General features: G+C 53.8%; 1 protein-coding gene across 1 annotated transcript; it reads right to left on the bottom strand.

The window, feature by feature from the left end:
- Positions 1–850: 850 nt before the first annotated feature.
- Positions 851–9,652, bottom strand: LOC128271176 (uncharacterized). The gene is made up of 7 exons (XM_053008617.1): positions 9,643–9,652; positions 8,494–8,682; positions 4,355–4,495; positions 3,994–4,113; positions 3,576–3,659; positions 3,293–3,400; positions 851–3,204 (listed from the first exon to the last, which is right to left on the bottom strand). Exons 1-7 carry the CDS (start codon positions 9,650–9,652, stop codon positions 851–853), a joined length of 3,006 nt encoding a protein of 1,001 aa, XP_052864577.1.
- Positions 9,653–14,622: the final 4,970 nt, after the last annotated feature.

Below are 14,622 nucleotides of genomic sequence, written 5' to 3'. Positions count from 1 at the left end.
ACGCAACACATCACTCCACACCCTCGGAGTTTGTTCGCAGAGGATATCTAAGGAAATGGTCCTCTTTCAATGAAGAAACGGGACGACGAAGAGGACTGATGAAATGCATCGCCTTCGGATCCGTCGGTAGGTCTATAAATAGTATGATAATTAATAAATATGTACTCACTAGCTGACCTAACACAACAGTCTGTCTCTTAAGTGTAAACTAAATCAGGGCATGCATGGCTTTCGGGGAACCGAACTACCTTCCGCCCCATTTCGCTACTCTCCGCTCCGCTCCGGCCGCGATCGAGGGGCTGGCACCGACGAGAACCGTTCCATTGCGCTCCTATCACACTGGCCCGTTCCAGCGGCCACGTTCCTGCTGCTGCTGCTGCTGAGCCTGAGACCAGCAGCCCCTCGGTGGACCGTGTTTGCGTTCTTCGTCCTTACCCTAGACTCACTGAGGCCATCGAAGTGCTAAAGTTTCCGGTAGAGTGAGTTGTATCCGGGCGACCCCCCGGGATAACGGGGATGATGGTGCGTAAATAAATAATTGGCCCAATTTTGCTGTCCCCAGTGCTCACAGTCACCGTCCGACCAGGGTAAACTAAACGACTCTGCACCGGAAGTAGTAGCGGGAAGTGAAGGTTCCTAAACGAATCGTAAGACTGTGACGCTGGCGTCGGAAATCCACCACAAGGCACCGGTCCGATGTAGCGATGGACTATGTAAGGAAATCTATGTTTCGATGGCACATGGCTGACGGTGGTCAGCAAGCCGGTCCCTCACCGCGTCCCGAGACTGTTTCGAAAGGAATGCTGGACTAAACTGGCACCTGGATTTGGCTGACCCCGTTGGCCCGCCCTCAGACACTGGTCAGCGTGGGAGACGGCAGGCCACGGAACGCTTCCAGCACGCTCACCTCCAGCTGCTGGACCTTCTTCGGTATCGCTTCGTCGGCCGTGGCATCGTTCTCGTTCTCGTCGTACTTCAAGCTCTCGACGTCGTTCTTTGGGTTGTGCTTCACGCTGTCCGACTGCTCGTTCGCCGTCGTGGCCGTCGCTGGGGCTGCATCGATGTCCAGCGCTGATCGTGCCGAAGCCGAACCGACCTCCAGTTTGTCCTGCTCATCGCCATCCTCTTCCCGCTCGGAATGGCCGCCCGCCTTGAGCGGTGCAGCTGAGGTAGCCATCACCTCCGTGGCGGCGGTAGTACTACTTTCCTCTCCCGAGCCTTCCACCTCCTCTTCGGAACCAACCTTCAGCGCACCGGAAGCGTGCTCTCCCGAACCGGACTCGAGTTCCTGCTCTTCGGAGGCGGATGACGAGTTATTGCCGGCCGTAGCATTCGAGCGTTCCCACTCGGGCACCAGGTGCGGTTCGCCCGGGGCCCTTGACTGCGGTTTCGGGTCCTCCTTCAGCCACGCCGGTGAGTTTGACGTTTCCTCCGTGCTGCCACTTTCTACCACCGCGGGTGATACCTCCTCCGCGGATGATCCGACCGCCTCGTCGGGCCGACCGGTCGTCGTCGTCGCGTTCTTTCGCGTCAGCTCCAACACTTCCGAGAGGATCTTCTCCTGCTTGGCACCCGAACCGTGCTCCATTTCGTCGGGCATCATCATATCGTGCGACGGTTGGTCACGCTGCGGCAGGCTAAAGTCCTCCGGTAGTGGCTGGAAGCCGGGCTGGATGAGATCGTGCTCGTCGTCCTCGATGTAGGTCTTCCCGTGCGTCACCAGATCGTCGGCCACGGGGACCGGATCGCGCGTCGGGAACGAGGCGGCGGTCGACGTTTCGTTCACCGTTGGGTCCTCGGTCGCGCCTTGCCATTTCACCTCCTCCGAGGACGTGCCGGGACCTTCGGTGTAGAACTGAGTCTCGAAGATCATACCGTCACCGGAAGCGTCCGGGCCGAGGGAGGTCGACAGGTCCGCCAGGCTGGTGCTTCCCTCCTCGGAGCTACCGTACGAAGGTCCTTCGCTGCTGCTGCTGGTGGTCGTTTGCTCTGCCTTCACGATCTTGGCCGGTTCCTGGGACGGGTTCATGTGCAGAAAGTCTTCCTTGCTGACCGTGTCTTGTTCGCTAGACTTCGACGTGTTCGTGTCGTTACTGGCCGCATCCTCGGGGCCCTCGGTGTAGAGCTGCGTATCGTACACCTCCTCCGACGATACACCGACCACCTCGGTGGATCCACCGTGCCAGACCGTTTCGTACGACCCGCTCGAATCGGCTTGCGTGGACAGTGTTTCCTGCTCCGGGTCGGCCGGCTGGTGAAGCTTCAGCTTCTTCGACGATTCCCGCCCGGTTTCGGTCGCTGCCGGTGACCGCTCGGTGTACATCTCCTGATCGTACACGTTGTCGTCCTCGCCGCGCTGCAGCCCCTCGACTTCCTCCACCTGTATCACGGTGATCGGTTTCGGTTGGTTGTGGTCGACGATCACGAGCTTGTCACCGATTTGCACCACGGCCGGGAGACCGTTGTCCGACGGTTTTGCAGGCTTCATGCCACTGTCTTCGTTCCGATCTGGGGCCGGATCACTCGTGGATGGAGCCGGTGGTGGCGCGGTGGTCGACGAGACACTAGCCGACGGGGTCGTGGACCAAGCGGAAGACTCGGACTGTTCCTTCACGTCGAGCCACTCGTCCGATTCGGAGACCGTTCCGCCGGTGGACGATTCATACGATTCCACCCGGTTCTCGGCCGACGTAGACTTGGGCGGTTCTTCGCGCGGCCCGTCCAACTCCGACCGCATGCTGTCCCCGTCCGGGGTGTGTCGCACGATTTTCGTTCCGTTGCCCCCATCGTCGTCCGGTACGTTTACGTCCAGATGCTCCAGGTTGACCAGTTCTTCGCTCTGCGACGGAGTCGGTTCCGGCGCCGGTGCCGGTCGGTTGTCGGTCAAGCGGATCTCTTCCGGTTTGGTGATTTCTTTGATCTTGATACCGAGCGGATTATCGTTCGACATTGCCGTCGCGGTCGCCGCCGTCGGACCGGTCGTCGTCACCGGCGCTGCGGTGCTGGAACTCGCAGATGCTTGTTGTTGCTGCTCCTGTGGCTGGGATTGCTGGATCTTTTGATGTCCCGCAGCGAGGTCCGTGGCCTCCGAAGCAGCGAGCGGTGGCTCGGCGGCGTGACTTCCGTTCACTTCGTTCGTTTCCTGACCGCCGGCGACGCCAGCGCCCTCTTTCGGGCTACCGGATTCCGTCAGCTTGAAGTGCTCTGGAGAAAGAGTGCGAAAGTTAGTCCTGTGTGTCCCGACGGCACAAGTGCGCCAGACCGGAGATAACACGGTCTCTCGTTCCCTTACCCAGCGGTGGACAGTTGTCGTACTCCGGGCAGCACCGGCCGGGGATGTATTTTGGGTCGCAATCGTTCCGCTTGTAGCAGCTCACCTCATTGCACGTCACCTCGCCGCCTGCGATTGACCGTCGTGAATTGACGATTGAAGTGGATGAAATTGAAAAATGGCTTATTGAGAAAATTATCCACCGTGTGGCCAATAACGATGCCTCGAAACTATTTAATAACTTTGCTAAATTTTAAAAGCTTGACGTTTTGGCCGTTATCAATATTGTTATCAGGAAACTTACCCTGACAGTAACAGGACCGGCACGGTGTGTTCGGGTCCAAAAGCTTCTCGCCATTTGCGTACGTTTTGCCATCGCGTTGACACTCTGCAAATTGGCGAAGGAAACTCAAAGTTAGTTTAGTAGCCAATCCCTAGCAAGCCACGGCGCAGAAGAAAAACAAGGTGACCCTTGCCTCAGTGTAAATCAAAGTACAGGGTGTTCCTTTTTGTTTGAGTTTCTTTTGGAAATAAAAAGCTGATCAGTTTGTCAAAATTCTGATCTATTGTCGACGACAACTTCCTCAAATTTTCAACAACTGGTTTTGACAAACTCCAACTTGTAGGAGAAAGGACCAAACGTAAAGGAAAATCCTGACGTGCGGCCCGTTTTGCGTAACCGGATTCACCGGGTCAAGGGGCAACCCGGATTCACGACGTACCGCACTGAAAGTCTGCACAACACTCGCCAGTCTTCTGGATCGCCCGGCAACCGTGCTTCTTTTCGCACGAAATCGCCGACCGCTCGACGTACGCACCGTCGTGCAGGCACATGTCACTTGCTGCGTTGGTCCGCAGTCCGCGTGGCATTCCCAGATGGCATTCGTGTGTCCAGCGATGGTTGTGGTGCACGGGAGAGAAAACGAGAGAGAGAGAGAGCGGGGGGAGGAATTTTAATGAAAGTTTTCACTTTTATTGAGCCGAATTCAGAGCAGCGGTGCAAAACGCCCGCTTCACGCCCTCTTTCGACAGTCCGCTGCGCTTGGTCACGGTGACGTGCGTGTGTGCGACTCTGTGACTTACCGACAAAATCTGCGGCCGGGCTGCTATCGCCGCCATCGCCCGAGGCCTCCACCGAGGCGCCCTCGGGCGCCGCTACGGACGCCGACGGAGAGTTTTCGACATAAATCTCACGGATCATGCGGCGCGATCGGATCACTGGACCTGGGGACGGTAAATGATGGGGTTAGCTTGTGGGTCATTAATCATGTTCCAGCGTGTTTGTGTGAGTCGGTGGAAAGAAATCTTCTGCTTCTCGGATACGTGGAGTGAATTTCACCACTTTCGGAATGAATTCGAGGAATACTTTGCAAAGAATCGCACACAGGAGCGTTCAGCAATCGTCTGACGTTTGTCAGCAAAACACCGATCACGATTCCACCGGGGGATCGTGATCGTGATCCCTGGCTGATTGGCTCCCCGCACACATGACGATGGTGATGATGACGGTAGCACCGATGGCTGATGAGTTACGAGATCGTTAATCGAAATTAACACCGACTTAAGTACGACTTATACGGCTGCCCATTGTCTTCCTTTTCACCCAGAAACATCCACCAAAAACTGACCCCTCACGGTGGGCCCGTTAGGATATGCCCGATCGAACATCCGGTTCCTGGTCCTTTTTTTTCGAGCACTTACATACGGGGTGCTCTTCCTGATCCGGACCTGTAGCAACCTATAATTTGCCCCCTAATCACAATTACCGGCCGTCGATCGTGTGGTCATTGCTGTTGTCATTGGCCGCAATCGGCAGGCGGCAGACATACCCGAGCAGTGAGATCATCTTGCCGACCGTCCGATGTCTGGAATGTTTCCTTTTTTTGTGCAAAGTCACACAGTCCACAAGAGTCTGGAGCGAGAGCAAGGAAAAAAAAGCCCGCTGCATCCGTGTTCTAGGCTAATCTCAGCTTCGCACGGCTGCGAAGTATGTTATTATCGCGCCCCGAGCCAAATGAAGAGCCGATGTAATAGTAGCCGTCGTCGTTGGTCTTGCCTTCCGCCGGGCTAGGCATTGGCTAGGGGTTTGCAAATATCTAGCCTCGACCGCGACCCCCCGCCAATGACAAATGAACGTGACATCCTGGCGGGTCTGTCTTGCTTGGAAGGCGTTCCGTCTTCGAATAAGCCTAGTGCGTTCAACCGGGTAAAAAAAAAAACATCGAAAACTGTTAAATGCATCTTGTGTGTGTGGCTGTGTACGTGGAAAAACAACCCTCGGACGGAGAAACAAATAGACAAACAAGAATCCGAACTCATTCTCGCGAACTGTGGCGGCTCGGCTGTGGCAGAATGGCATGGCCGACGACCGTCATGATTGGGCAAAGTCGTGGAGAGTGACCATGAAGGTGCCGCCGTCACAACGAGTCACACAAGTGTGGTGACGACAATGGTCCCGCCATGCGATGATAAATAGTTTCGCACAAACAAGCGGCCAACGGCGGAGCTGCGCTTTTGACGAGGAAATTAATACACCGCACGGCTAGGAAACGCACCGGAACGTTCTGCTGCAGAGTTTAATTGATTTTCTTCGGTTTCTTTGGCTTTGAAGTCCGCCGGATCAACAGGCGTCTTCGAGGCACAAAAGTGCCTGCATCCATCCGACCAAGGGTGTCCCAAGAGTCGGTGAAGGGTATGGACGTTTACTTTGGCAACGTTCCATGTCGCGCTGTTTGCCGAATGCAAACGGTGCAGTTTCGCAGGCTCTGGCCAGCATCAAACGGCCGTCGGCGGCTGGTTGTCTCTGCCAAGCTGTTATTTCCCGAGAAAGTGGCGTGACATTCAGATCCTTTCAGCATTAGTGGTCAGCCCACGATCGTTGCATAATGGTTCGAAAGTCTGACATTGACCCGATAGCGACACTTCGTGCCCTTTACGTCGAGTGATATATCCCCGGAGGTGGCGAGTTTCCGTGGCCGATAACCGACACCGGCGACGTCATCGTCCTCCGCGACGATCGCCACCTAGAGATAGAAGCCAAAATTTGCATAATTTGCATTCCACATATGGTCAGGGCGCTTCTTTCCCTACTCTCTCTGGCCAAGGTTACCGGTGGGCTCCGGAGTGTTGCACCGGACACCTTCCGTTCGGAGCGAGGTTCAGGTTTCCACAACGGTCAGCCGTAGGTCGCTTCGCGGTTATTTGATGGTGTGTGTGGTTCGGGGTGGTTCGGGGTATTCCGAGTGTTCCGTTTCCCGATCCGCTGGTGCAATTCGAAGAAGTAACCGATCCTTCTAACTCAGCGATAAAACGAATCCACAGAGTCGAGCCCACGGTCAAAAGCATTGAACTTGGGCCAAACTAGTTCCAGCTGGTGGTAGGTGATGCAACAGAAACGTGGCACGGTGGCCCCCCCGGTGGGAAAATAACTGGATTTACCGAGACGGCAGACTGTGTCAATGAAGAAATTCCGAGAAGTGTCAGTCGACACGCAAGCCGCGCTGCGGTTCATGTACTTCGGGTTGTTATTGGTCACAAATTACGAGCCGTATGTCCTTTCGTGGCCTTCCACGGGATGAGCTACAAGCGTGTCTCGTTGACTGTGTAGCGGTGCGCACTGTGTCATCTGTCTTTCCGGAATTTCCTGCCCAGAGTTGCGGTATGTTTAGATGGCCTGCATTTGGGAATATCCAACCAGTTTTGAGTCGTACACTGGAACGGGTTTTTTTTATACGGAACCAGACCACGGCAGTCAGGTCGGTCGTCAACCAAGGTAGACGCCCTCGTAGTGGTGGGACTTTTCAGACGATAACTCGCACGATTTCTCGGAATTCGGAAATTCCACTCCTGCTGGGTTGATCGTAATCATCGATCGATCGTACGCGCGCGTGCGAATGTCCTGCTGTGCCGAAGACCGGCCGTCCAGTACCGGAAGTAGCTCCCTGTGGACACCTTAACTCCCAAGGCGCACGGCGGCGCCTGACCTTTGGCAAGGCTGGAGCGTGCGGCGTGACAATGTTTCCAAATTTGTAACCCTACACCGGTGGTCAACATCATCGTCGCCGTCATATCAGTCCCCGATGGCGGATGGATGTGCTTTGCAAGCGTAATTAGCAAACGGACCTCGAATATCGGCGGTCACGCTAGGTTCCTCGGCCGGCTCGACCGTCAGCCGGGTGCACTGGGTTCGAAGGTCACACGGGACGTTTCGATCGGACTCCGGCGGCGCACTATGGGCTGGGTTGCCGGCTACGGGGAACGGCTTCTCCGGCACTAGGACTCACTGGTATGTACGGCGCGGTACTCTGGACAAAAATGTTCCATAAATGAGTTGGGCCGGGCCGGGTTGGGTGTTTATGGCGCCGTGCGGCTCGGTCGCGGTTCAAGGTCAGCCCCGGCCCAGGGTTTCGCTATAGACCATAATTCGCTGACCGACGGACCTAGGAGTCCCCGGGTAGACCCCGGGTGGGGACATACATAAATTCGAGCGTGACGAGAGCGTGCGGTGACAGCATTACGGCGGGGCGAAAGGCAAAACGGTCGACGCAAATAAACTCCGCCTCGGCCCCGTCGTCGACGACTGTCAAGCTCCTCGTCTTGGAGGTCCGGTCCGATGACCATCCGGCATTAGGTCGTCTGCCCGACCGGCGTGGATGGTTAATTGCATTCAAATTAAACATAATTCAAACGAGCGTCTAAGTTACGGTCGCCTGTAAATTATTCTGCTGCGCCTCGGGCGGAAATCAATAATGGTGGTGGTGGCCACGGCGATGAAACTACTATTTTGATGGTCACGGGCGTTAGGGCGGAAGGCGTAATGGGAATGTCAAATGCATAACTAGACGCTGCGAATTCGCTTGCGACAATCACCTTAGTGAGGGAATTTGATGAATGGGACTGTCGGAAGTCCGTAGATCAGTTGTTCCCGAATTAGAGCACACTCCGCCTGGAAGTGAGACGCGGGCTAGAATGGCGAGCAAAATGCTCCCGCTATCTCCGATCGGTTCGGTGGCGGAATTTCTCACTCCCGTTAAACACGGCAGCAGTGATTAAGTTGTTTATCGCCACCGATAATTGCCGGTCACGTGTGGAACGCGGTGGTCGGGCTGCCCAGTTTCCCAGGCGAGGTTGCTTTCCCGGCGCGGAACTCTCTTCCCGGAGGGCTTTACTTTTTACTTTACAAACGTCGGCCGGCGATATCGCGTGATCGCGTAATTACTCACCGGTCTGTACGATGGACGCACTGAGCAGCAGCCCCAGCAGCAGCGCCAGTCCCGGCGGCCAACATTGTGTAGTCTGGGAAGTTTGCGGCCGCCGCCGCCGTCGTCCGGTGGCGTCCGGCTTATCGGTGTGTCCCATCTTCGGGCCCTCGGACACGGCTGTGTTCCCCGTCGTGGCGCTGAAGGTGCGATCTGAAAGCAAGAGCGTGAAACGAGCGTGAGTTTAGAGATGTGGCACTATAGATTGTAGGCTAATGCTATTTATGGAGCGAGCTTAACCGATCGGCTAAGTGCACAACTCGCCGGTCGGATCGGAGAGAAGTCGAACAAAACAATCGATCCGAACAGTGCCGGAAACGGGTTAGGAAAGTGAAAGACCACGCCACTCACGGCAATTAACCCGGTGGCACACAGAACCGAAGAGAACAACACCCGCAAAACCCGCACGTCGCTGGTGAACTTGACTGTCAGCCAAACCCTTTCGGGTTCGGGCTCCGGAACCCCCTAGGCGCTCGGTGAAAGTTGGACCGGCAAAAAACCGATAGACACCGCTTACGGCTTATCGGCTCGTACCGGCATTCTTAGGGCAAACCTTATTCCTTCACCGACTGGCTGGCTGTTGGCGGCCTTCCGTGGCACCAAGGAGTGGCCCAACCAACCCAGGCGGCAACCCAGAGACCGGTCCAAAGGTGGCCGCAAAGGTCAAGAGAATTTATTGCCCGTACGCTGGGCTGGCTCGGTGTGCAGTGCAGTTTCAAGTTCAGCTGTGGAAGGTTTCTTGTTCCCGGGCCCGGCTTGCAATTGACAGGCCATTTGCAGGACCGTACCCGTGAGAGCTTTGCAGACCGGGAGGAACTTCCGGATGGCCCATCAACGTCCGGATTACGGGTTGGTGATGAACGGTTTGGTGTAATGGTTTATTATGTCACGTCGGGCATTAGTCTGGGCGAGGTCGGAGATACGCCGGCTTTGATTAATGACAGCCAAATTGGCACACACGTGCGGACGGAGCGCTCTGTTATACGTTTCATAATGACAGTTTTAGGCTCTAACGGCGAGCTGAATCTGGGTTAAAACCAATTACAAATTTTGTTAGGTTCGAAGGGAAAAGAAAGGACAATTTCACGTAGCTTCACACTTTTCACTTTCTACCGTTGCACATCTTTGCTCTCCATCGACGCCCATCGAAGTTTTCCTGCAGTTCGATTGATCGAAGCAGACGATGCGTTCCGGCAGAGTAGAGCAGAAGTAATGCAAGGCATGCTCCGTGGCGATCCGTGCCGCTCGTGACACTGATATAGTGTGTGGTTTGTGAAAGTGACAAAAAAAGAGTTCACCAGCACCGCACCTAGGCGGTTACTGTCCTTCCGCCCACACGACCGACCGCGCGAGGCCGAGCCTAGACGACACACACACACTCAAGCACACCGCGGAATACCAGATACTATACGCTACGCTACGTGGGTTCTGCTGGTGGTTTTCTGGTGGGCCGCGGAGGGGCAAGAGTTGATGATCGGAAGAATTATCAACAAAACAAACGACGACGTAAAAAGTGAAAATCTAGGTCAAACCTCACGCGCGCTATTCACCAGATCGGGCTTTGTCGGGCCCACAAGGGGGGTTGGAAAACTCATCGAACCCCTCGGACGGTAACCCCTCGGAGATGGGAAAAAACAACCCCCGATGAGGCGCGCGATGACAACCGCAACGGAACTGACATTGTATGGACCGGGCGGGAAAAGCCCCGTCCATCGGCGAGGCAGGCAGCGAGAGTAACTGCGGCGTTATGTGGGCCGGAAAATGCCGCCATGGTGAACGCAGAAACTTCCAAAAACACACCACGCCACGTGAAGCGCCATGTGGCTCATAACGGCATGTGGGGGCACCGGAAACAGATCGAAAGCCGGAACGCGAATGGCGGATCGAAGACGAGACATAAACAGCGAACATACGCGAACAATCGGTCACCAAAAAGGTAACAGTCAGTCGGGTGCGTAGCAGCAGCACCACGTTGGCTGGTTACGGCGTAAAGCTTGGAGTAAATCAGCAAACACATTTCTCAACCGGGGAAAGGGGCACATCGGTGCGGCTTACCCACCGGGGACTTTTGGGAAGCGGTGGGTTTTTGGTTTTTAGAGCGTAGGTTTAAGAACAATGTGAGCACACAAATGTTATTCAAACTACAATTTACAAACAAAGAAAATTTAAAGAAGTTTTGAAAAAATCACTCGAGTTTCAGTAAATTTTATGCACAATGTTACCATGCAAATGACATAAAACACATTGTATTAAAAAAGGTAGGTCACGAATAGTGTAGAGACCATTACGAGAACTTTATTTTACTTCTCTTCAGACATTAAAACTCTGTGTGTGAATCACGTTTGTTGGTTCGATAATGTTAGTGGAGGACACTGGCACACTGTTCGTCACGAGTTGGCCTTATACAACGCAACACGAAGCGCTGCCAATTTCATTTCATTTCCTACAGAATATTAAATGTATAGTGTCTCATTCAACAACCCGTATTAAAATAATCTAGCGGAGATCAAGGGGTAAAATTGAAGTTACTAATAGCATTAGCATTAATAGCAAAGCAAAACTCTTCGCAAAGAGAAGCTTAGAATGGCGTGAAACAATTAGGAACGGAAGAAGCGGAATTGCTTCTTGTCACACCGGTAACCGAGTAACGCAATAGGTAACGGGAACTGGCTCCGAACCGTTCACTCCCAAACTCAAACGCCGCTGCTGCTCGGGAGTGTCCGGGTTGCGTCATTAAGTGAAACGACACCTTCTCGAATGCGCTTCCGGCCCGAAGTTATGCGGGCGTCAGGTGCTCACCAGACAGTCACCGGGCACCGGGTTGGCAAGGTCAATGCTGTAAAACCGCGAGCTGTACGTAAACCGATGTGTTGAATGCCTTCGACTGGTGCGAGGATCAGAGTTGACTACGCACCGGAACCACCTATCGACGCCGGCAGGCAGGAGATGATTCTTCGCGCGAGCGCACACTTGAGCCTCGCGGTCACGTACGCAGCCACGCAGCCTTCGCGTCGTCGATCACGTCTTCATTGAGTGCGTGCGTGTATATTAATGGTATGCGTACGATTTGCTTGCGAACCTGCTCCTCCGGATTCGCCGACCCCGGCAAGGCTACCCCGGCAAGAATGAAAGGTCTTTCGCACTGCGGTAGCAATTCCTTCGTGATGTGAATCGTGTTATCCGTTCGCCTAGCCGGGAGTTCATTCTAGTGTCGTGTTAGAAAACGAACGGCGTGTGCGTCAAGTGAAAGATGACAGCTCCTAGACTCGCAGACCGACGGTTCAATTGCACCCGAGCCACTCGCGAACCGCGAACGTTCATTCATAACTAATTTCATTCATATTTAAATGGACGTGGTGGCCGTTTTTTGAGCGCACGAGCCAAGGGTGCCCCCGAACCGTAGACCACTTGGCGTGACGACTTTCGGAAACGCTTCACCATCGATAGGGGTCATATCAAGGCGCATCATCTCGCTCCTCGCGTCAACCTGCCGTCGGCTGGCTTGCTTTGCATACTCATTCTGCGTGCGCAACAATTGAACGGCCAACGAGCCGGGCGGGGGGCAGCTGTCCTGAACCATCTCTTGGCTTTGTCTCCTCAGATGCCTGCGCTTCTGAACACCCCCACTGGCCCCATGGGGAGCGCCGCGCATGTAGCATATGGCAACCCCGGGCGAACAGGGGGGACGATGCATAATTCATGGGCGTGCAGTTGTGCTGGAACCATGGCCGTACTGACGTTATTATGCGCCACGGTTAGGTAAACGGATGCGGTGTGTCAAAATGTCCCGAAAACAAAAAGAAAAGAAAAGTGAGTGAATAAATGTGATCCGCGCGTGCGTGCTGGTCCGCGATATGGTTGGACACACGATCGTACGATCTAATCAAAGGTTGGCGAAGAAGGATCATGCAATGTTTCCCGACGGTTTAAGTCGATCCGATTCCGGAAATTTGAAATGTAAGTTGTAAGTAAGTAAGAGGCTCAAACCTTTTTGGCAATGGATTCTTTTTAATTCTAATGGAGTAAAACAATCCATTTCCATCATCATCACGGCGAATGATGAAAGGGAATGATTGGTTACTTCAAAATAAATTGATTTTAAACAAATAATTAAAAAGACAAATTGGTAATCCATTTATAAGAACCAAACTTTATTACATTCTTCACGTAAAACAGCAACAAAACAAAGAAAAGGAAAATGTTTCACTTGAGTATTGACCATATCTATTCGTATTGTCTTAATTCTATTTCGGATCACACCTACGAGTAAGTAATTCACTGGCCAGCTTGCCGGTGAGAAAGGTTTCAACCCAACCCAGCTGGAGCTGAGGTCGATGGGGACACAAAAATCAATAGGCACAGACCGTGACATTTATCGGTCACAATCCGATCGGACTGTGGGCTCGACCACACCACCGGCCGTAAGCCCTCATCGGTCATCGGGAAATCATGTATTTATGAAGACGATGAGCTCCTCCCGAGGTGTCCTAGTAATTGACTTAAGAAACGGGCTGCCTAACGTTTCAATCACTCTGGGATAGCTGATTAATGTATCACCTAATTTTGGCCATCGAAATAATCGAACCGATGTAACCGTGAACCGCCGCCGCGTTTGGGTGAAAGTTAGAATGTTGCTGGCTGGTGCTGGCTGGTGCCTAACCTTCAGCATTATAAATTCAGAACCGGCATTTAATATGCAAACTGTCGATCGGCGGGCGGCATCATTGGCGGTCCCATCGTACGGCGCACACGTTCCGGAAAATGCCCGCACCGTATATTGCGGAATGAATCATTCAAACGGGTAGGGTGTAAGTAAATTTGAAATCGTCTCAAAAACACAAACCTTCCACCAATGTCTACGTGTGTGTGTGTGTGTGTGTGTGGTAAACAGAAACATGGCCACCCGCCCGGCCCGGCAGCCGACAACCGTTTTCCGCTGGCAACGTGCTCAAACATTTGCGGAATCGGTTTCGGAGGGTCGAGGCCGAGAAGCACCGTCGTCGGTGTTTAATCAGTTGCGCCCGGTAAGGCCTTTTGGGCTAATTAGTCACCGGTAGGTTTCGGGCCTCGACTTGAGCGCGAGATTTGAGGATGTGTCTTGCAAATGATGACGGCGATGACGGCAACTCTGCACCCATTAACTATGTTGCCACCTCGGGCGTATTACGGGTTTACGTCAGAACCGCCGTCGGTGCTGCCGCAACATGCCACGGACCGATTTGTTAACCAAAATGACCATTAGTTTATCTTCATCTTTTGACGCTCTCATAACCCGCGGCCGGCCGGCCGGACGGAGCGCTGCAACGGAGTGCAGCGAACGCCGAGGGCACGCAAGTGGCGGAGTTGGGCGCAAAATTGCACGCGGGGCCGTTATTTTGGGGGCTTTTTTGGCAACGTACGATGGTAAAAGATATTGCGCATTACGCAATACACGGTGTGGCAAGAGTGAGAGATACTATCAGGGCGTTGATGTGCACTTCCTTTTGCTGTGATAGAGTAGAGAGAGATGAGACCCACTGGCGCTGTGTGCGTGTCGCGGATTCGAGTCGATTGCGATTCGAACGCGAAAACCGTTACACAGGTGCGCGGTTACGGTTCGCGTACCCCAAGAAAGAGAGCCCGGGGCCGGTATCGCGGCTATTCCGATGTCATTGGCACTGCGCGGAGCGAATGCGTCACGGGCAGGAATTCACGTCGGCCGAGGCGAGGATGAGACCGGTTCCATCCGTTTGGATGGTTTGGAGCCACTCAAGCCGTGAGCCACGTGAGCGCCCAATCCGATTTATTGGTTAAATGTTTCAAACGAAACCTCAATCAGTTTAAATGGCGCCGGTTTTAGTATGGGATAAAATTCGTGCAAAATTGGTTTGAAATTAACATAACCCGGTGCCGAACCCGTTTCCGCAGGTGGCGGTCAGAAAATGTAAACCATGGATCGGCCTGGATCGGTCTCCGGCGTGCGACAGTCGAGTTTCGGTGTTTTCGGATCCGGATCGGATCCGTTCGCCGCATTCCTCCCATTCCAATTCGGAGATTCATTTCGTTTTTGGTGTGTGTTACTTTTTGGGACTTCTTCTCGACGGATTATCTCTT

The sequence above is a fragment of the Anopheles cruzii genome, chromosome 3, assembly GCF_943734635.1.
Source record: "Anopheles cruzii chromosome 3, idAnoCruzAS_RS32_06, whole genome shotgun sequence".
Lineage (NCBI taxonomy): Eukaryota > Metazoa > Arthropoda > Insecta > Diptera > Culicidae > Anopheles > Anopheles cruzii.
The sequence above is the reverse complement of the archived record's forward strand: the minus strand, read 5'-3'. Positions and strand labels throughout refer to the sequence as shown.

Excerpts from the sequence above, each read along its gene's own strand:
- LOC128271176 (XM_053008617.1), bottom strand. Across the intron at positions 4,496-8,493 it reads TGCGTCCATCGTACAGACCG|GTCCAGTGATCCGATCGCGC; the intron begins GTGAGTAATTAC and ends TACCGTCCCCAG. Across the intron at positions 3,205-3,292 it reads CGACAACTGTCCACCGCTGG|AGCACTTCAAGCTGACGGAA; the intron begins GTAAGGGAACGA and ends CTCTTTCTCCAG.